Source organism: Lissotriton helveticus, chromosome 12 (genome assembly GCF_964261635.1).
Source record: "Lissotriton helveticus chromosome 12, aLisHel1.1, whole genome shotgun sequence".
Classification (NCBI taxonomy): Eukaryota; Metazoa; Chordata; class Amphibia; order Caudata; family Salamandridae; genus Lissotriton; species Lissotriton helveticus.
Window position 1 is genome coordinate 694,079,931 of NC_136073.1, and position 21,378 is coordinate 694,101,308.

At 46.9% G+C, this 21,378-nt stretch overlaps 1 protein-coding gene across 2 annotated transcripts in view; it reads right to left on the minus strand.

The window, feature by feature from the left end:
- The window catches only part of HYDIN (HYDIN axonemal central pair apparatus protein), a 3,619,565-nt gene that overhangs the window by 2,009,199 nt on the left and 1,588,988 nt on the right, over positions 1-21,378 (minus strand). For both annotated transcript variants that reach the window (XM_078670948.1, XM_078670947.1), the window contains exon 42: positions 3,197-3,328. In XM_078670948.1, coding sequence (XP_078527074.1) covers positions 3,197-3,328 — 132 coding nt within the window. The remainder of the gene's footprint in view (positions 1-3,196; positions 3,329-21,378) is intronic.

The window sequence follows — 21,378 nt, forward strand, 5'->3', positions numbered from 1 at the left end:
TGTTCCCAATGAAAGCTGGGGATATGCCACTTAACGTATCTAGAGAGGTGCGCTGGGAGCCGACCTGCTTGCAATATTTGGGGGTACATATTTATCATGGTATCAGTGACTTGTTAGAAGGCAACATAGGAAGATGTGTGAGAGCATTGAAAGGAAGTATGACCTTTTGGGCCAGTCTGCCCCTATCTGTGATGGGTCCGATAGCATTATTAAAAATGATAGCACTGCCTAGATTATTATACTACTTCAGGACACTCCCAATTTGGATACCGTACTCGATTTTTAAAGCATTAAAATCCTTGATCGTAGGATTTTTATGGGGCTCCAGTAGGAGGAGAGTGGCACAAGCAACCCTATAACGGCCAAACGCAGAGGGCGGGTTGGCAGTTCCCGATTTTGAGTTATACTATCTAGCAGCTCAATTACAAGTATTGACGCAGGCGATAGCGAAAGAATTCAGGGGTCCTGAAACCTTGAGAGGAAGGGAGATCCCACGGCACGTGTTGTCTTTCATCGTTATGCAACAAAAACCTGAACTTAGAGATCTGACCTTGGAGGAAAAGACGCTACGACTGTGCTGGAACCGGTCTCAGCGTAGGGCGGGGGTGCTACACCCTTATGCACCCAAAATCCCACTGGGGATGGTCACGGCGCTACCACATGGGGGGGACTGGACACCGTTATAGGATTGGGAACAGTCAGGGATCCAGGTACTTGGGGACCTATTCGAGAACGGAGAGTTACTGCCTTATCGGGCATTACAAGAGAGATATGACCTGCCCGGAGGAGGGTTTTTGCTACATGCTGCACTGGCATCTGCGCTCCAGACACACTGGAGAGGAGGCCTTGCTGAACCCAAGACGACGATGGCGTGCCAATACGTGGTGATGGCAGCGGGGACCTTTAAGGCGGTGACCTGCCTATACTGCAGAATGCTGAAAGAAGGGCTGGAACCACTGGACACACTGAGGTCAAAATGGGAAGCGGGCATCGGAAAACCTATTCCGGAGGCAGCATGGGGACAAATAGTAAGCAGGGCATGGAAAAGCACGAGGAACGCTAGGTTCCAACTAGTGCATTTTTTTATATTACATAGAGCATACCTAACTCCGGGTAAGATCAAGAAATATTTTCAGGTATAAAACGCAGCATGCCCTCGGTGCGCGAGTGAAGGGGTAGAGTTGGAACATATGCTATGGGGATGTTCAGTGCTGGAAGAATACTGGGAAGAAGTAGGGGACATGTTGGAAGGGGTCCCAAGACTAAGATGACAAGCAAATTCATTGATATGGGCTTAATCCTAGCTAAGAGAGAAATCACAAGGCACTGGAAATCCAGGGAGGGCCCTAGTGGCGGAGGTGGAGGACTGAGTTCCAGAAGTGGGCACAAAGTGAGAGCACTATCATAGATCAACAAGCGCGAAGGTCAAACAACAAAAAAGCATTGGACACAGCGCACGCATGGGAGGCTTTAGTACAGTCCTTAGCTTAACATGGTATAGAGGGAGACCACGCAGAGGGGGTTGAGCAGGGGGACATAACCTCACAAGGGTGATACAGATCACTTTAAATGGCAATACCATCTTGCTCTTAATCTAGCAGATTGCCTGTAGTAACACACACTGGTGGGGGGAGGGGGGAGAGGGGAGAGAATGGACATTACAGGTTGAGATTGTTTTGGGAAGTGTTGGGGTTCACAGTACAGGGTAGAGCAATATAGTACGACAGGTATAGCTCAAGTGTTATCGGGCTTATTAACTAAGTCGTTGGGAGTGCCCCTAATAAAAGATTGGGCAGGATTAAGAGTAAGACTGATGTATGTTGAAGTGGCTTGACAAAGTACTGTACCTTTCATGTATAAAACTAATAAAGTGTGTTTTTTTTAAAAAATGGTGAAGAACCTGTATGGAGCACGGGCGCAGACAAAGTAGAAGACCTGCAGGACGACAAGACCAGGAGCACCAGGACTCTTCCCCGTTGTAGTCTCAGTACCCAAAGCGAAATCCAGCGAAGTCCAGAGTGGCAAAACGGTCAAAATTGAAGTGGTATGTGATCTGAATCTTGTCCCACAATGAATCTAGGGACCCACCCACAGGTAATGCAAAGAGGGCACCAAATGTGCCCTTCAAGCAGTCTCAGTGGCGCTGGCAAGTGCCCCTACCCTGTCCCAATACACTAAATCCTGTTTTGGAGTGTGGTCACACCTCCCTGTGACAGGATACCTATTGTTCTGCCTTCCCCTGCTCAAGCTTGGCTCCGCAGCAGGAGGGCAGAAATGTGTCTCTGGTCGGCAGCAGACCTAGCTTGCTGTCTGGTTCTGGAAGACTGGTACGAGGAGCACTGAGTGTCTCCCGGAGGAACATTACAGAACATGGAATCATACCTCCCACACCGTTTATGGTGTGGGGGTTTGACTCCAACATGACAGGGTTTGTTACAGCCAGTTTAGAGATGGCCATCACATAATGACGCATGGCCACTCTATATGTTATAATGATGGATGCACTTACAACCCGGGAGAATGCACTTCAAAGGTTGTAAGGGTGCCCTGCTCATGCATGGGCACCCTCACCCTTAGGCCCCAGCACCCTTCCTTCAGGATTGAAAGGCCTGCCTTAGGGGTGACTTATAGATTTTAATTGCAGTGACTTCAGATATAGGGAAACCTATATCTGTCGTAAGTGGTGTTAGCATCAGCTTACACAGGCTGCAATGGCAGGCCTGTAGTCACAATTTGAGTGGTCTCTAATGGGTGGCATAATGCATGCTGTAGCCCATGGGAGAACCATAGTGTACCTATGCCCAGGATACCTTAGTACCATACTCTAGGGACATATCAGGGTACACCCGTAGCCAATCTGGAGGGTACCTATGTACTCACCATGTCAAATTAGGGAAGAAGCACAGAGACTGAGGTTCCGATTAGCAGGATCCCAGTCAGACTAGTCAGAAAAAGATAATGACACCAGCAAAAAGTGGGGGCGACCATGAAAGCAGATCCTACTTTCCTACAAATAGTGATACAATTATATACATGCATGACTATGATGCACCATGTTCACTTGCCCACTTCTAGGGGCAAGAAAGAGGAAGGTGGTGGCACGTACATGGTATACATACAGGTTGGCTAGGTTGAGCCTTACTTTGTTATAAAGGTTAAATAATATGTCATGAGTCCTGATCCCCACATCTCTTACCTGCATCCTTTCAGTCAAAATTTCCACCAGAAGCTCATCTGGAAGAATGCAGCTCATCAAGCCAGACTCCCCTGCTACACTCACACTGAGCCGTCGCTGGCTGGTGGGACCAAGATAAACATTGACCGTTGTCTAAGAAAGAAAAGACAAAATACAAATAAAGGCAAGACAATGTTAGCTGGTGTCTCCCTCAGAACATGCCAGACAGTGTGTCTCCAACATTACATAAGGCTGGAGGGCAACTGTCAAAAGAGGCACACTTCTCTAATGAAAGCATATGAGGCTTAATTTTCACTTCAGGCATATCAAGCTGAATATACAGATCAGAATAGTAAGATTTCTGAAAAGATCAGAAGAGTAACTTTTCTCAGTGTATAATAGAGTTGACAATCAATGAGAACTAGCTCTGGTTTAAATTGTTTGTATGTCTGCGGGTGGAGGAAAACCATTAGGTTTTTGAAGGCCCTCACCCACCAACCTAGTTGGTGGCATGCTTCATCATCGGGCCCCACCCGAGGTACCGAGTGTACCTCAGGTGTGCTTCGACGCCAGAATTACTGTAGAGTGGGTTTTTTGGTTCGTGAGGGTGCTGTGAGTGTGCTCTGAGTGAGGTTTAAAATACTGTCCTGGGTGTCCCAAACACTGTTTTAATGGTGGACCCCAGGCAGTCAGTCAGTCAGTCAGTCAGATTAGCTTTATTCGATTTTAGTTTTTAAAAAAATCATAAAAGCAGGAACAATACATAAGTAAATACCTTAACATTTCATATCAAAGTTAATATCAACTATTAAAACAGAATTAAATAGGTATGACGGATCAACTAATCAAATTAAGATATAACGTAAACGAGTAGGACAACTCTAAAAACAAAAGGGTCATGCATACAGTGCCACAAATTAGCTTGAGGTTCAGGGGGAAAACATCAGACAAACCTATATCAGTAGTTTACTAATTAACTGCACACTACCGTGTAAGCTAGTACTCATGGGTGGCCTCTTTACAGATGGCTATCAGAAGTTACAGTTTTTAAACAGTGGTTCAAATCTATTAGAGGTTAGCAGGTTAGTGGCGCTAGGTGCACAGGATCCCCTTCCCCAGGAGTTGTATTTCTTTGCCGTTGATCTGAGTAACAGGATGTGTGGGAAGCTCGGATAGAAATCATGCAAGTCCCAAATGCAAATGTGGCCATCTCCTTCTTTAGGCTGGCAATATCGTAGGTAGGGAGCAATGTTCCTGTTCTTAAATGTAATTAACACCAGGTCCCCAGAGGTGTCTTTGGGCAGCGTACCTAACCACCCCACCCTCCTGACGCTCAGAATTCCACCATCTAGATCAGGTGGCAGAGGTCTGTTGTTCTGGAGCCAGAAAATAGCCTTATTTAACAGGTCCTGATGAGTTTCGTGTTTTCCCTGGCTAAGTGCAGGGACCCCAGAGAGGACAGTCACATATGGGGCAGCTTCGGGAGGTAGGTTAATACGTGGCAGTCTTTCTGGATTGGCTCTGGTCACAATGTGATTATTTAGCGGGGATTTTAGTGCTACTTTAGGGCCTGTTACGGTTGTTATATTAAGAGGTAGTTATTGGGTTTGGACATTCTTACCTAAGGTTGGCCTAAACTTTTCGGGGATAATGGGAGGTTTTTGGCAAATGGGTGTTGCCATCTTATTGGTTGGTGGAGAATTCCTTTTGAGTGTTTTCTCAATGCTAGACAGCCTGTCCCCCAGATCATTAATTTTTATAACCAAAGGTGATATGACAGATAGTAACAATTGCTCAAACTGAGCCAAAAAGGTCAGTTGGGACGACGATACAGGGTCATCTATTTTAACCACAGCCATATCCACCGTTGATGTAATTGGGTTAGAGGGGGATAATGTAGGGCTGGTGCATAATTTTTTAATTTTAGGTTGATTCTCGTTATCAATTTCCCCGTCATGTTTCCTTTTAATATTAAGACCCCGAGACGATATATTGGCTTGAGTATTGTCTATATTTATAATTAGATCCCGCGGGGTGCCGTTTGAATTGTCTAGAATACTGCCCAAAATTGGGGGTAGTGAAACATCCGGGACATACTTTGTGCCACACAGGGCATTAAGCTCCTCCCAGATGGACATGGTATGTATTCAATACACCAAAAAGCGGCAGTAAGCAATACAGTACAAGTCAATAAGTGAATGTGTCTCTATACCTCCTCCAATGAATAAGTCAGGTGGGGTGGCCCGTCCCGTCCTCTTCTGGCCTCTGAGGGCCCGCCCTTTGCCCGGGCTTAGCCCCGGGCGCCTACCCGCGCGCGGACCCGCGACGCGGGGGCTCACGCTGTACTTCTGAGCACCTCCGGGGGCGGGACAGGACGTGCGCGCCTTCCTCTGCGCAAGGGGTGCTGGGGGATGTGGTCCCCGGTCTCCGGCGGGAAGGAAGCCCGGTATGGGCGGCGGTAAAGCAGCGCTGGAGCTGCGGCGATCCAGGACCCAGGGGAAAGCTCCCAGGTCAGTTCCCCAATGCTGAAATGTCCCCCCGCTCCCCCGGGGCTCACGCTGTACTTCTGAGCACCTCCGGGGGCGGGACAGGACGTGCGCGCCTTCCTCGGCGCAAGGGGTGCTGGGGGATGTGGTCCCCGGTCTCCGGCGGCAAGGAAGCCCGGTATGGGCGGCGGTAAAGCAGCGCTGGAGCTGCGGCGGTCCAGGACCCAGGGGAAAGCTCCCAGGTCAGTTCCCCAATGCTGAAATGTCCCCCCGCTCCCCCGGGGCTCACGCTGTACTTCTGAGCACCTCTGGGGGCGGGACAGGACGTGCGCGCCTTCCTCGGCGCAAGGGGTGCTGGGGGATGTGGTCCCCGGTCTCCGGCGGCAAGGAAGCCCGGTATGGGCGGCGGTAAAGCAGCGCTGGAGCTGCGGCGGTCCAGGACCCAGGGGAAAGCTCCCAGGTCAGTTCCCCAATGCTGAAATGTCCCCCCGCACCCCCGGGGCTCACGCTGTACTTCTGAGCACCTCCGGGGGCGGGACAGGACGTGCGCGCCTTCCTCTGCGCAAGGGGTGCTGGGGGATGTGGTCCCCGGTGGCAAGGAAGCCCGGTATGGGCGGCGCTAAAGCAGTGCTGGAGCTGCGGCGGTCCAGGACCCAGGGGAAAGCTCCCAGGTCAGTTCCCCAATGCTGAAATGGCCCCAGGCAGTCAATAAAAACAAAGGCTTTCGGACGTGCACGGTAGGCTTATGGCCTCCGACGTCCTGTGCGGTCAACTAGTTTCAGCCAGGCCTTATCTTCTACTGGCTTTCGTCAGGACCTTATATGTGTAGAGTGTTACAGGGGTTTGTATGAGTTTGTCAGTGCCTTGTGTGTAAAGCACACGCTACGGTGCTTATATGTGCAAGAAGTGTTTCCTCTCGAGTTATACACCGGATTTTAGCGAACAACTCAGCATGGAGCTCAGCCGGGGGCCAGGACCATGTGCACTTGTGCGATGTCGCTGGGCCCGCAATGAACCTGTTGTCCGGGCAGAGGCTCCGAGTTCTCCTCGGGAAACATCCTTTACAACGCAACTTTTACCACGCAGTGCCTTTACGACGCAACTATTACAACGCATGTCATTACAACGCATAGCGCTGGGGGGCGCTCTAGGATAGGGAATAGATTTAATTTACTATCCAACACCTTCCCTACTATCCACGGGGACTGGAGTTGGAATAGTAAATTAAACTATTCACTATCCAGTACCCCTAAGCGCTATGCGTTGTAAAGGCATGCGTTGTAAAGGCATGCGTTGTAAAGGCATGCGTGGTAAAAGCATGCGTTGTAATGTCATACATCCGTTCTCCTCTCTCTTTTTGATTACAACATATAATAGAGTTGAAACACTTCCAATTATACAAACATGCCAAAGTGAATCCTCAAAGAGGTCAATAATATTTCAAGTGTCATGGACCAAAAGTCAACAGGTATAAACTGCACTCAGTTGACGCGTCATGGAATCTGTGTGTTCTCTTCAAGTCTCAGCTTTCATTTAACCCAGAGACACATGCTATAGTGAAAACTGTCCATTCCCATCTATATGCTTTTTAAAATGCAGCACAGACAGCTGTACAGGCAGTAGTGATGGTGTCAAGATTACAATACTGTGTGACCACATATTTAACCCCCCCCCCATAGAATGCCCCTTTGATGTATTTGCAATTCATAAAAGGTTTTCCAAAGAAAACCCCTATGCCATTTTTACAACTTTGTTAGGGTAACCAGGAATAAATGTCAATGGAATACTTGGTTCAGAAAGCATAAATAACCCAAAACAAACTCATCCCCTACATTTTTGGTTGGAGGAAAAATAATAACGTTAATGTCATGAGATGTAAACTTTTTTGGGACTATGGATCACCGGGTCCAAAACAAAGTTCTATCCTTAATTTGGAAATTGAACAATGGGAAAGCATCAAAATATATGTGAGATCTTATACAGTTCCACCAACTGGTCGCATCCTTGATCATACCAAAGCTGTTCATTCACAAAATGGCACTCGCCCACATATCAATGCAGATCATTAGAAATGGCAGGGGTAAAACTCTGGAAAAATCTTTCAAAAGACCAAAGACTAGATAAAAAAATAATCCGTTCCAAGTATACACTGAAAATAAATCAGCTTAAAATACAATATGAATAACAACATGATTTCAGTAGCTAGCATGATGACTTGAGCGGTCGTTCTGAGTCTACCTTATCTTTACAATGCACATTACTTTGTTTGCTTTCTATTTTTTTTTTTTATTGAATTTCTCACTGTCCGTACTGTACTGTAATACTTTATGCGATATTATCATATCATAAAAGTACGTACATTCAAATTGAAAAAGGCATATATAATAAAATGTCCCATTCATAGGATAAAAGACAATAAAAGTACTATTTACACTTTAAAAACAATCTAATAGCAGTACTAAAGTGCAACAGCAGCAGGATACATATGGGGTTTCAGTGCATGCATGATCTATACTTTAATGGTGTTTAGCAACCTGGTTAGAGTAAGCCAGGCGCTTGCTAGATATTTTGCAACCCCGCATACGACAAAAAAGATGTTGTATCAGTTGAGAAGATGCGGAGGGCGACCCTGAAGTCTCTGACCCCCAACTCCCTGCATACTGGTTTCAACCATCTCGATCTCGCCCTCCTATATGCTTTGCAACCAAACAGAAAGTGTGGTAAGGATTCCGTCTTACATGGACAGCTTGGGCAAGTATCATATGAGACCCGTGATCCCTTCCATCCCTCAGTAAACTTATTAAGGGGTAGTGTCCCATACCTCATTTTTAGAAAAATCTATCTGTCTTTTGGTATTTGGATGAGGTCTAGAAATGGTTCAAACCTTCTGCTAGGCTTGTGTTAAAAAAGTTGCGTGGTTAATGCTCCCCATTTTGTACTCTTCTGTTCCTCTGTTTGTACCCACTCCCAATAAATTTTCTTGACAACTTGCTTTGGGGGAGGGGACTGTGAGGTCCAGGAGTCGACCAATCCCAGCTTTATAACCGTTTGCTTCAATTTGTTTAGCCACTGTATTTTATTTGTACTATTCAAGGTGATCAATTTATCCATCACCAATGCATAGTTTGCTAGCTCGGGGGTCCTCCTCAGGTGCACCCAGAACAGCAAAGGGCGAAGGCGAACTATATCTAAAATAGAGCGTTTGCCCATGTCGAGGAAGAGGAGCTTCAGCGGAGTTGAGATAGGGAGGGAAACAAGGGGGCATATTACCAACAACTAGCGATAATTATCGCTATGTTGGTTTAGCGGCGATATTTTTATCGCCGAGCTGCGGCGATTTTTAACGCTTAGGAACCTTGCTATTATCAAGGTTTATCTCCTAAGCGATAAAAATCGGCCGAAATGCATGAATATCGCTGAAAAGTCAGCGATATTCATGCATTACCGAGCTAATGCTCTTAGCCATGTTATCCACCTACCATTGGATAACATGGCTAAGAACTGCTCAGGGGCAGGTGTTAGCTTTTGGAGATATTCGCGCTTAGCGCGAATATCTCCAAAAGTTGGTAATAGGAGATAACGATGTTAGCGACTGTTTCCAGTCGCTAACATCTTGGCACGCCCACTTTGCATGCCATTAGTGATAAATATCACTGACAGGCAAAGCGGGGCCCAATATGGTCGCTATCTCTTACTAGCTGTCGCTAACTGGTGTTAGCGACAGCTAGGTAATAGGGAGATCATTTTATCTCCTCTTTCTTGGCTTTTAAAGCCAAAAAAGCGGAGATAAACCCCCTTGATAATATGCCCCAAGATCCTTATGAACTTGTTCTCAGCTCTGACCAGATCGACTACGTTTTCACAGTCCCACAGTTCAGACCCGTAAACTGCGGAGGGCAACGCCCTCCCTTCATATACAGCAAGAGCCAGCGCTATAGGCCTACTAACTGACATACGCTGACTCCTCAGAATAGCTCCTGAGACTCTCTTGAGGTTTAGCAGCATCTTGGCCACATGGGAGTCCCACTTCATTCTGTTGTTAATTCTGATTCCCAGGTAGTCAAAATCCTCCACCACCTCGAGAGGCAGCCCATTAAGGGTGATATTAATTTTCTTTGCTTTTTTTGAAGGGGGCAGCACCATTAGCTTGGTTTTATATGTATTAATTGTCAGCCCACGTTCATCGCAGAACAGACTAAATCTGTTCAGCAGTTTCTGCAGCCCAGATGGGGTTTTGGACAACAGGAGGATGTCGTCCGCGAAGAGGAGAGTAGATGTTTTCTCCCCAGCCAGGACCGGGGCATCGGCATTGTCCTCCCTCAAATGGTCTACCACCCCATTAATAAAGAGGGAGAACAATGTCGGGGCCATCACGCAGCCCTGGCGTACCCCCCTATTCACAGGCACCCTCCCTGTTAACTGCCCCTGGGTCCCCCATCTGATTCTAGCATAATTATCCTGGTGAAGTACTATAAACTCCAGAAGGTATCGCGGGAACCCCATATCCAGCAGCACCTTCCAGAGCTTATGGCGGGGCACCATGTCAAAGGCGCTCTTGAGGTCTATGAAGGCCAGGTATAAGTTACCCTTCATAACAGTTACTACTTTCCAGTAAATTGCCCAGAACCTGAATACCTGGTCCATAGTGCCCACATTCTGGCGGAAACCCGCCTGGAAGTGGGACAGTATATTCCCCTCCTCTAACCACCTACCCATTCTATTTACAATGACCCTGCCAACTACTTTCTGCATAGCATCGATTAAACTAATCGGCCTGTAGTTGGCAGGGTCCCTCCCTATCGCCTTTCTTATGGATGGTAACAACTTCAGCGCCCCTCCACGAATAAGGAACAGAATATCCCTGGAGGATTAGATTCATTAGAGGAGCAATGAAGTCAGACCACAGCTTAAAGTCATGTATGTATAAAACGCCCGGTAACCCATCCGGGCCTGCCGCTTTAGAGGGGGTTATGCTCCTAATGGCCGAGAACTTCACGAGCTACAAAGGGTTCTGCTGGTATAGGCTCCTCATCAATAAAATCATTTTTTGCCCTCTAGGATTGGCCTGACTCGTCTTCACCACAATACAAGTTTGAGAAATGTGAATGCCACTGCTGCTCAGTTATGTGGTTGGAAAGGGGCTCAACTCCTCTCCTGTCAAGTTTATTAATCATGTTCCAAAACAGGGTAGAGTTCTTTGATCTTGCAGCAATCTTAAGTTGTTGCCAGTATTCTTCATCCCAATCCTTCTTGGCACTTTTAATGCAGCTATTGTAATCCCTTCTAGCCAACCGAACAGCTATAGCATCCTTTCTCCTGATTTCATTTGCTATAGCCCTTCTCCTTTCCCTACATCCTGCTGTGTACCATGGAGTGCCAGTTTTTGGTGGATTCTTCTTTTTTGGTCCACTAGTGTCTCTTATAATAAAACATGAACCAATTTTCTCTATTAGACTCTTGTAGGAGTCCATAGGGTTAGAACTTTGTTCGGTACACTGGGCGCGGTTATGGGATAGAAGTTCCCTTGTTTCTGCTTCTACTAGTTCCTTAATGCAGATCAAACTATCCTCTTGACACATCACCCTGTTCCACTTTAAGAAACAAGTTACTTACCTGTAACTTTAGTTCTCCAGTATTGGTAACTTTCATAGATTCCCATAGCTTGTATCATTCCCCGTCGTCGGAATGGGAGCCTCGGTAATAAAAAAAAAAATATATATATATATATATATATATATATATATATATATATATATATATATATATATATATATATATATATATATATATATATATATATATATATATATATATATATATATATATATATATATATATATATATATATATATATAGGTAGATAAACCAAAAGAGGTACAAAAGAGGGAAAATTAGGCCTAGGCCTTATACTATTTTGTAGCCTATAGGTGTCCTTTTGTAAAAAAGACCCAAATGTAGAGCACCAACCAATCAGAACAGCCTCACCCTGTGGAACCTTCCTGAGAAAGCTCAGAGCCTCAGATTTTCGTAGCCGTTGTATAGCCCTAATGACATATGCCAAAAAGGGGTGAGCTTTCCCAGGGGAGGTGGGTGGGCGCATGGGAATCTATGAAAGTTACCAATACTGGAGAACTAAAGTTACAGGTAAGTAACTTGTTTCTTACGCCAGTATTGGAACTTTCATAGATTCCCATAGCTTGTATCAGAATAGATAGCAGTAGTACACTTAGCACATTTCGTATATAACATACCATTAACCTCACATAATATGTCATGAATTCACCATAATATCACAATACAGTTAAACAACAGTATAAATAACGAAATGTGAAAGAAAGGAAGGAGTGTAGAAAGGAAAGCTCACCGCTCACTGGAAGAGATTTCTCAGGACCACTTGACCAACAGCTGCATCCCCTTTAGCAGAGGAGTCCAAGCAGTAGTGCCTTGTGAAGGAATGAGTACTGCTCCGGGTGGCCGCTCTGCAGATGTCCTTAATCGATACTCCTGCAAACAGCGCCGTTGAAGATGAGATAGATCTCGTGGAGTGCGCTTTAACCTGTCCTTCAAGGGGCTTCCCCGCCGCCTGGTGGCAGAAACGGATCGCACTAGATATCCATCTGGAGATCCCTTGTTTTGATAACAGAAACCCCTTACGAGGGGCCCAAAAAGCCACAAACAGCTGAGGTGATTTCCTAAACCCAGCCGTGCGTTGAAGATAGAATTTTAGACATCTCTGGACGTCTAGAGAATGAAGTGCCCTTTTGGCCGGAGTGGAAGGCCGAGGGAAAAAGGAATTCAGAACAATTGGTTCATTCAGATGAAAGTCCGTAGGAACCTTAGGAATAAACTTGGGGTTCATTCTAAGGATCAAGGTATCATTTTTGAACTGTAAGAAGGGCTCTTTAATGGTCAGAGCCTGTAGTTCTCCCACCCTCCTCGCAGAGGTGAGAGCGAGGAGAAGAGGCACCTTCCATGACAAGAATTTCAAGTCAGACTTATGAATTGGTTCAAACGGGGGCCTCATTAGTTGGGCCAGGACCACATTCAGATGCCATACAGGAGGTGGCGGCCGGATTGGTGGAAACACCTTAAACAGTCCTTTTAAGAATTGCTTTATGACTCTTGTAGATAAAAGAGAAGGACCGACCTTGTTCTTCTGTATCTGGAGATTGCCGCCAAGTGGACCTTGATGGAAGAATGGGCAAGACCTGCATGAGCTAATTACAGGATATATGGCAAGAGTTGATGTGGAGCAGACAAAAAAGGGTGCACTCCTTCTCGCTGGCACCATATGTAGAAACGTTTCCACTTCGCTCTATACGTCCTATTCGTGCTAGGCGCCCGCGCCAAGATGTTTCTGCATTCGTCAGAAATGTCTAGATCCCTGAACTCTCTGTGCTGAGGAGCCATGCTGCCAATTGAAGCGAGTTTGGGTTCGGGTGGAGAACTTGCCCGTTGGACATTGACAGCAGAGACTGGCTGGGTCGTAGATGTATGGGATTGTCTTGAGACAGAAGGAAAAGCTCCGTGAACCAAAACTGGCGAGCCCAGGCGGGAGCAATTAGAATCATCTTGCATCGGTCCATCTTGAGTTTCCTGAGGACTCGAGGGATTAGGGGAAACGGAGGAAAGGCGTAAACAAATGCGCCGGACCAGGACATCAAAAGCGCATTCCCCAGTGATCCCCGATGGTGTTCCCTGCTTGCATAATGCCGGCATTTCTTGTTTGCCGGCGTGGTGAACAGGTCGATCGCTGGTGTCCCCCAGTGGGCGAAGATCTCCTTGACCACTGAATCGTCCAATTCCCATTCGTGAGAAATCGCTCTTAGGCGACTTAAAGTATCCGCCTTTGTGTTGTCTACGCCTGGCAGATGCTCTGCCACAAGCGTGATGTTCTGCGAAATCGCCCATTCCCACAGCAGCTGAGCTCCTTGGACAGTTGAGACGATCTTGTGCCTCCCTGCTTGTTGACATAGTGCATGGCCGTGGTGTTGTCCGTACGCACTAGGATGGATGAGTTCCTTATCCTTGGGAGGAAAGCCAACAGAGCCAACCGAATGGCTCTCAGCTCCAGAATATTTATATGTAGACGACCTTCTACCGGTGTCCAATGCCCACTGACTTGGAGGTCTTGCATGACCGCTCCCCATCCCTGAAGGGAGGCATCCGATGATGATGTGAGGGGCCGGAGGCATTCTGAATCTTCTTTCTGGCAATTGGACTCAAGCCACACCAAACGGACCGGCGGACAGAAACCTCACCTTTGCACCGTCAGGGAGCCTGCTGCCTGCTGTAGCCGCCACAACTTGCCGGACCCGCTTCGCGGGTCCCGCTGCGCGGTTAGCAGCGGCTGCCACACTACATCTCTGCAAGGGGTTTGGCGTCTGCACTGACCGGCAGGGCTGCGAGCTTGCAGCGGCGGACTCCAAGGACCAGGAGTCCCCGCGCGCCCGTCACCACCTGGGCTGCTCTCCCTGCCGGCTCCACCCCCTCATCCACCAATCCCATAGCCATAAAAGAGAAGTAATACCCCCGCTGCGCGGGAGCGCGCGGGAGGGCGCCGGGAGAAGCCCGGGACAAGGGCGGGACCGTCTGTGGCCGTCCGGGGTCGGACGAGGTTGGGTTGGGCCTAGAGTCCTGGTTCATTTCACATTTTGTTATCTTGTTATACTTCATACCACACTCAGTAACATCTTGAGGCTCTGACATCAGCTCCTAAATATGGCCCTAAGATCTGGTAAACAGCGTCTGGTGCATATTCAAACCTCACAGGGTGTTGTCTCAGGCCCCCTTGATGCCTTTATCACCAGAGCCACAGGAATATTAGAGAAAGAAATTGAACTGGTTGAGCACAGATTGTCCCTGGACTTAGTCACTGGGAAACGCTCCTCAATAGGTGCCCTGGCCCGTGTTAAAAGCCCTTTAACGAATGCAGCATTTAACTGTATTTCTACCTCAGAGTCTGAAGTGATAGTCCATGTAGATGGGGACGGAGCCACAACACCCACGACCAACGAAAATATGGAACTGAAATCCGATAATAACCTGACCAGCTTAGAAGCTGATAGCCAAAACATTGAGGACGACGAGTGTAGCTTGTCTGGAACCCCACAAACAAATGTTCCTACCTCACCCAGTACGCCCGTTTTGTCACCAGTAATTACTAACCATGTTTCACGGAAAAGAAAATATGTTTCAAGCCCACAGGGAGAAAAGGTACAAAAACAACTTAAAATAGATCATGTCAATAGTTCCTCCCACTCCCAGACCATCCAAGAACCCCCAATAGTGTACTGTCCATCATTGGCCCACTCTGGGTCTTCTAACCCTTGCCCAACATGTTTTAGTAGCGACGATGTCTTGTTGGCAAAGATGGAAGCAATGTTTAAAACCTTATTGCTTCCGGTCTTAGAAAACACCAGGATAATGTCCGCTAAAATAGATGTCCTAGAAGCAGCGGTCAACATAAATATGGACCTCTTGCAAAATTTAACATCTACTAGTATTAAGACAAGGGGCCCTAATTCCACAGGGGGTGCTAACCAAAAAGGGGGGACGACCACAACTATCCCCGCAGGGACATCAACTACCAATATTAATAAGAAACCACTAACAGGGGCAAAAACAACAGCTGCCACATCGACTACTGTCAGCAGAGTCCCTACTAAAGAAACACCAAAGGCTAAACACACATTGGCAGCCAATAACGCACAGGGGAAAAACACCCAGCGAATGGTGCACCAAATCAATTAAATAACACCCCAACACAGACATCTATAATGGGTAGGGAGAGGAAAACCCCTCATCCAGACAGGAACCAGAGGACATATAATAGAAATACACGATACCCTCCCAGAGTCAACCTACCACCTGAAGCGTCACAATATACCATCGTCCTAACAGGAGTGGCCCCCTTAAGAGAGGGTATTAAAGAATCACAAGGGGATCTGCGGAACAAGGTCATATTCTGGCTAAATAAACATCGCCCACTCCCCCCGTCATCCCCCACCGAAATCCTCTATGTAAGGAGAGTGGAATGGGTAGGTAAGGGCGAAAAAGATCTGGAAGGGGACTGTATTTTAATCTCATTCAGAGACCCCTGGGTGGTGGATAGAATCCAAAGGAAAGCTAGATTTGCTTGTCTGGGTGATGTCCAGACCTTACACCTGGGTTACTTCTACCCCCACACGTACTCAAATAATTTAAGGGGCCCCAATTATTGGAAATTCAAAGGGGGGAGGCCCCGAGAGCCCATAACTCACTACCCCCCACACCACCCTCCTCTCTTTAACCATTTCGAGGCATTGTCAGACCTAGAATGGGTTGACTGACTATGTGCACCGACCCAGTCATCAAATCCAGCTATAGCGAAGGGGGCAGGAGTGCACATCCCATTCACCACTACCTCGGAATCAGTAAAGGAGCAACAGTCCCAGTTCCGTAACAAAATTAGAATACAGGGGGAGCTTGTTGGGGAAGATGCCGCCATTTCTAATATAGAAGAAACCAGACCAACAAATGTCTGCCTACCGAGTCCCTTTTCCCCCCCACTGTCAGCAACAACCTTGCAGAAATAGATTCACTAATCTCACACATGGTGTCTTGGAACGTTGCCGGAGCCAAGACTCGCTTGGTTTCTGAGGACTGGTTGGAGTTCATAGGCAAATATGAGGTTGTGCTTCTGCAGGAAACATGGGCTACAGCTCCGTTTTACATGGCTGGATTTACAAACTTCTTCAAACCAGCAATAAAAGGTACAAAAGGGCGGGCGTCAGGGGGATTGACTATATGGGTAAAACAGGCCTGGTGTTTTTCAGTTTCCGAACTGTATGTGGATAACCCCGATATATTGGCTATAAGGTTGAGTAAAACAGGGGGGCAGGATATGCTTGTTATCAATATATACTCTAGAGGCCTCCCTGGCGGACGATGCCCCAAGCTGATAGGCGCCCTAGACACACTATTAACGGGCTGGAATAAAGGCACATTCATTATGTTAGCAGGTGACATTAATTGTACAATTGAGCCACTGTACCTGCCGGAGGATAATTGGGGGTTCGAAGAAGATGCGACATGGAAAATCCCCGAACTTTCCAACAAAATACTAGTTAAAGCAACGGAGGCTGCTCTGAATTGGACCGCCTTCTGTCTCACTTGGGGACTAAGGGCCGTGAACGGTCGCACCAAATCAGACATTGGAGCCAACCCCACTTTTGACAATGGTGTGAGGAAGAGTCGTATCGACTACATCTTCATAAAAATGGAATATTGGAGCCTAATCGTTGATATGGAAATTGTAATGCGTCCGGAAAGTGATCACAACCCACTATCCCTGAAATTTAAAATGTATGACTTGACAAGATTAGCGGAACCAGATCCAAGGGGGCAAGGGGTTGTAACCATAGCAAATGACCGGAGGAGACTGAAATGGTCAATCATATCAAATGATGTAACGATACAGGCCAATATTGAAAACGTGGTGATGAATGCTTTACATAATATGAGGACTGTTGTTGTTGAGAGGGGCCAGGGCGAATTAGATATGATCATGGGCATACATGATAAATGTTTCTCTGAGCTTAAAATTATTCTCTCAAAACCATGTAAGTCCAACACCGGGCACTTGAATGCTCCAAGAGCAAAATGGTATAACAGAGAGTGTAGAGAGGCCCATAGTTATCTAATAGAGAAAGTTAAATCCAGAGACCAGAGTGCAGTAAAAGTGGCCAGGCAAAGGTATAAAAGAGTTCAATGGGAGGCGAAGAGGGGATGGGAAGATAATTTTTGGGCAGACCTTTTGGACGCCAGTAAATCTAATAACCAGACTAAATTCTGGGATATTGTTAAATGTGGAAAGGATGGCGAGTTCCGTACTCCGTCTAACCACGTATCCCCGGAAGCCTGGATAAATCATTACTCCTCCCAATTTTGCTCAGTAGTTGTTGACCCTTTGTCCACATCGAACCTGCTACCTGTAATACCCCCTGGCAATGTGATTATGTCTTTTACAGAAGCGGAAACGGAGCTCGCACTAGGCTTAACAAAGAGGGGGAAAGCTCCAGGGTTGGACCAAATCCCAGCAGACCTATTTAAAGCAAACATAGATCTTTGGGTACCTTATTTAACAAGCATAGCTAACACCATAGCGAGAGGTGCCCGTATCCCCAAGACATGGAAGGGGGCGGAGATTCTCCCTATACATAAAAAGGGAGATAGATCAAACCCAGGGAACTACCGCCCGATTAGTCTAATTAACTGCTTCCAGAAAGTTTTTGCTCGTATGATCCTGGCGAGGGTTCATGGGTGGATGGAACTCGAAGGAATTCTGTCCCCATTACAGGCGGGCTTTAGATCTGGTACAAGTACCATTGACCAGGTCCTGAGGTTCTGCATGATCTTTTGGAAGTTCGTCATACTTGGCGGTGGCACCATCTTTGCTGCTTTCATAGATTTGAAATCAGCTTTTGATTTGGTGCCGAGGGGAAAATTATGGCAGGTACTAAGGGACTTAGGTATGCCGGGGGAATTGGTTGAGATGATCATTAGATTACATGAAGACAACTTTGCTAGGGTAAGATGGGGGGCACAAGGGCAATTTACGGACTCATTTCCGGTTTCACGAGGAGTCCGCCAGGGGTGCGTTCTCGCCCCCACCCTCTTCTTACTCTTTATAGACCATGTAGTGAAATTCTTCGGGTCTACCAACACTGATGCACCGTCCCTGGCGGGGACTAAATTCCCAATGTTGATTTTTGCCGACGACACCCCCCTCCTATCAAAGACCAGGGGAGGTTTACAGTTGGCTTTAAATCACTTTGAGGAATATTGCAATCAAAATGACCTCCAGATAAATGTGGGGAAAACTAAGTTTATGGTTTTCTCCAGGAAAAAACCAATACGTAGTAGTGTACAACTAAACAGGGTCAACCTGGAACAAGTTGACACGATGACGTACCTGGGGGTCACTCTGGATTGCAGACTTTCCTGGAAACCACAAATAGAGACCCAACAGTTAAAACTCGCCCAACTGACTGGCTGTCTCTTGCGTGAGCAAAAGAAATCCATCACCAAAAGGGCTGTCCCTGCCCTACAAATTTATGATGTTAAAATTAATGCTGCGACACTCTATGGGGCAGAGTTATGGGGCTTCATGGACCTTTCGAGTTTGTATAGAATCCAGTGTAGGTTTCTTCGTAACCTGGTGGGGCTGCCCCAATCAACCCCACAGATCCCACTTTGCCACGACATGGGTTGCCTTCCAATAACTGACATGGCAAGATACAGAGTAGTGTCCACTTGGAGGCGCTTATGGACTTCGGAGGATTTGGCACTTTTTGCAAAGGAGCTAACCGAGGTGAAGGCTTTGGGGGGTTCGGAGCGAATTCCATGGCTTCGCTCGGTGAAAAAGAGCCTGTGTGATATGGGCTTGAGCCACCTGTGGGTCTCGCCAGGCACTAACAACTTCCCCTCGAAAAAGGAATTTAAGGGTTTATTTTGGGCCTCAACTCGCCTTTCTTTGGCACACGCCTCTAGTTCTGAAGACCTGACGGGGCGCTTTTTAAGCTTTAAACTGGATCCAGCCCGTGAGACATACTGGGACCTTATCTCCAGGCCAATGGATAAAAAACTGTACCATCAATTTCGGGTGGGCTCACTACCCCTTAATTCCTTTACCTCATCTTGGGGCAATAACTCCACTAATCTTTGCAGTCGTTGCCCCGGATGTAAGGAAACTGAGGGCCACTTTTTGTTCGCCTGTCCTCAATACAGAGAACCCCGTTCAAAATGGTTAAAACCCATCTTCAAACGCCTGATTTGTAAAAAATCCTCGGACGCAATACGGGCACTAAAAACAAACACCTCTGATTTTACCGTGATATGTTTGGCCAAGTATCTAGGTTGGGCATGGGCAATCAGAGCTAGAAGGAATTTATCTGCCTCATGATCACAAAGTGCAATGTACATAGTGTTTTTTTGCATATGTCAAACCCACTTTTATGATTAGTTATATTTAATGTCTTGTTTCTTTTCAACATTGGTTTAATAACTTTTTAATTGTGGATTTTAGGCCTACTGTATATTTGATAACATACTGACATTATTCTTTTAATAAGATTACGTATAATGTGGAGATTTTGAAAACTGTTTTTGAATGTTTTGTTAAAATTGTCTTTTATGATTTTATCATCGAAATAAAGACATTAAAAACCTGAAACCTGAAAAACCTGAGACCCACCGAGAGGTGAGAACCTTATATCCACCAGGCAGCCGCCTGCTTCATTTGTAGGGTGACCTTGACCTTGTCGTTGAAAGAACCGTCCACTTGCCTCCACTGAAGGTCTAGTTGCTCTTGCAAGGGACGCATTCGCAGCCTGCAGTGCGGAATCAATTGAATACAAGATGAAATCGACCCTAGAAGAGACTTGTACATCCTGACTGACACTGACTGCTTCTTTCGCAGTCGACTGGCTGAAGAAATGAGTCTTGCTGGTCTTTCTTCTGATGGGAAAGCTTTGCCAGCCTGCGCATCGATAAGAGCGCACAGGAATTTCACCGAAGTGGCCGGCCGAAGGACCGATTTCTCTCTGTTGAGCTGGAAGCCTAGTTGATCGAAGAGACGCAAACATGTCTCTACTGCTCCTGTAGCCGCTTGATAACTTGGTGCCTTTAGCAGCCAGTCGTCCAGGTATGGGAAAACCTCTAACGACTGCCTTCTCAAAAAAGCTGCCTACGGGGCCAGCACCTTTGTGAATATCCGTGGCGCTGATTTCAACCCAAATGGGAGTACCATGAATTGGAAGTGACTCTTGCCCACTGTGAAGCGAAGGAAACGTCTGTGAGCTGGGTGGATCGGGATATGGAAGTAGGCATCTTCCAGGTCTAACGTAGCCATAAAGTCGCCTGGATTCAGGAGGCGCAAAATGTCCTGGAGTGAGATCATCCGAAAGGAGAGCTTCACGAGATAGGTGTTGAGCTCCCTTAAGTCCAGGATCGGACGTCACTTGTCCTTGGTCTTCTGAATCAGGAAAAACCTGGAATAGAAGCCTTCGCCTCTTTGCGATAGAGTGACACGCTGGATCGCCCCTTTCTGAAGCATTTGTTGAACTTCCAATTGCAGAAGACTTGGGTGTTTCGTATTGGTGGCGTGGGGAGCTCTGTATGGTGGAAAATCCTGAAACTCCAATGTGTGTCCCTGACGGATGATGTTCAATGCCCATTGATCCGATGTTATCTGTTCCCAGCTGCTCAGATGTTGAGAGATCCTGCCGCCCACTGGTGACACATGGGGTGGAGGAACAGTCGGCAGAGTCAGGAGGCCGCTATTGACGCTTGGAGGCGTCCCTGCCTTGACGACCCTGTCGCCCACGTGAGCTTTGGCGAGAGAAAGATTGTGATTGCGATTGACGCTGATAGTACTGATTACGGTACTGAGGCCTGTACGATTGTGATGGTTGAGTATAGCGTTGTTGTTGGTAACCACCTCTTGTCGATGTGAAGCCACTTCCGCTTGCTCCACGGAAAGGTGTCTTCCTATATTGCAGTGTGCCCGAGGAACGAGCCGTTTCCGTGTCTTTCTTTATCCCCTGTACAGCATCATCAACATGCTTCCCAAACAGCATGTCTCCGTCAAAGGGTAAGTCCAGGATTTTATTTTGGACTTCTGGACGAAACCAGGTCGCTCGCAACCAACCCTGTTGTCTAAGAACAGCTGCTCCA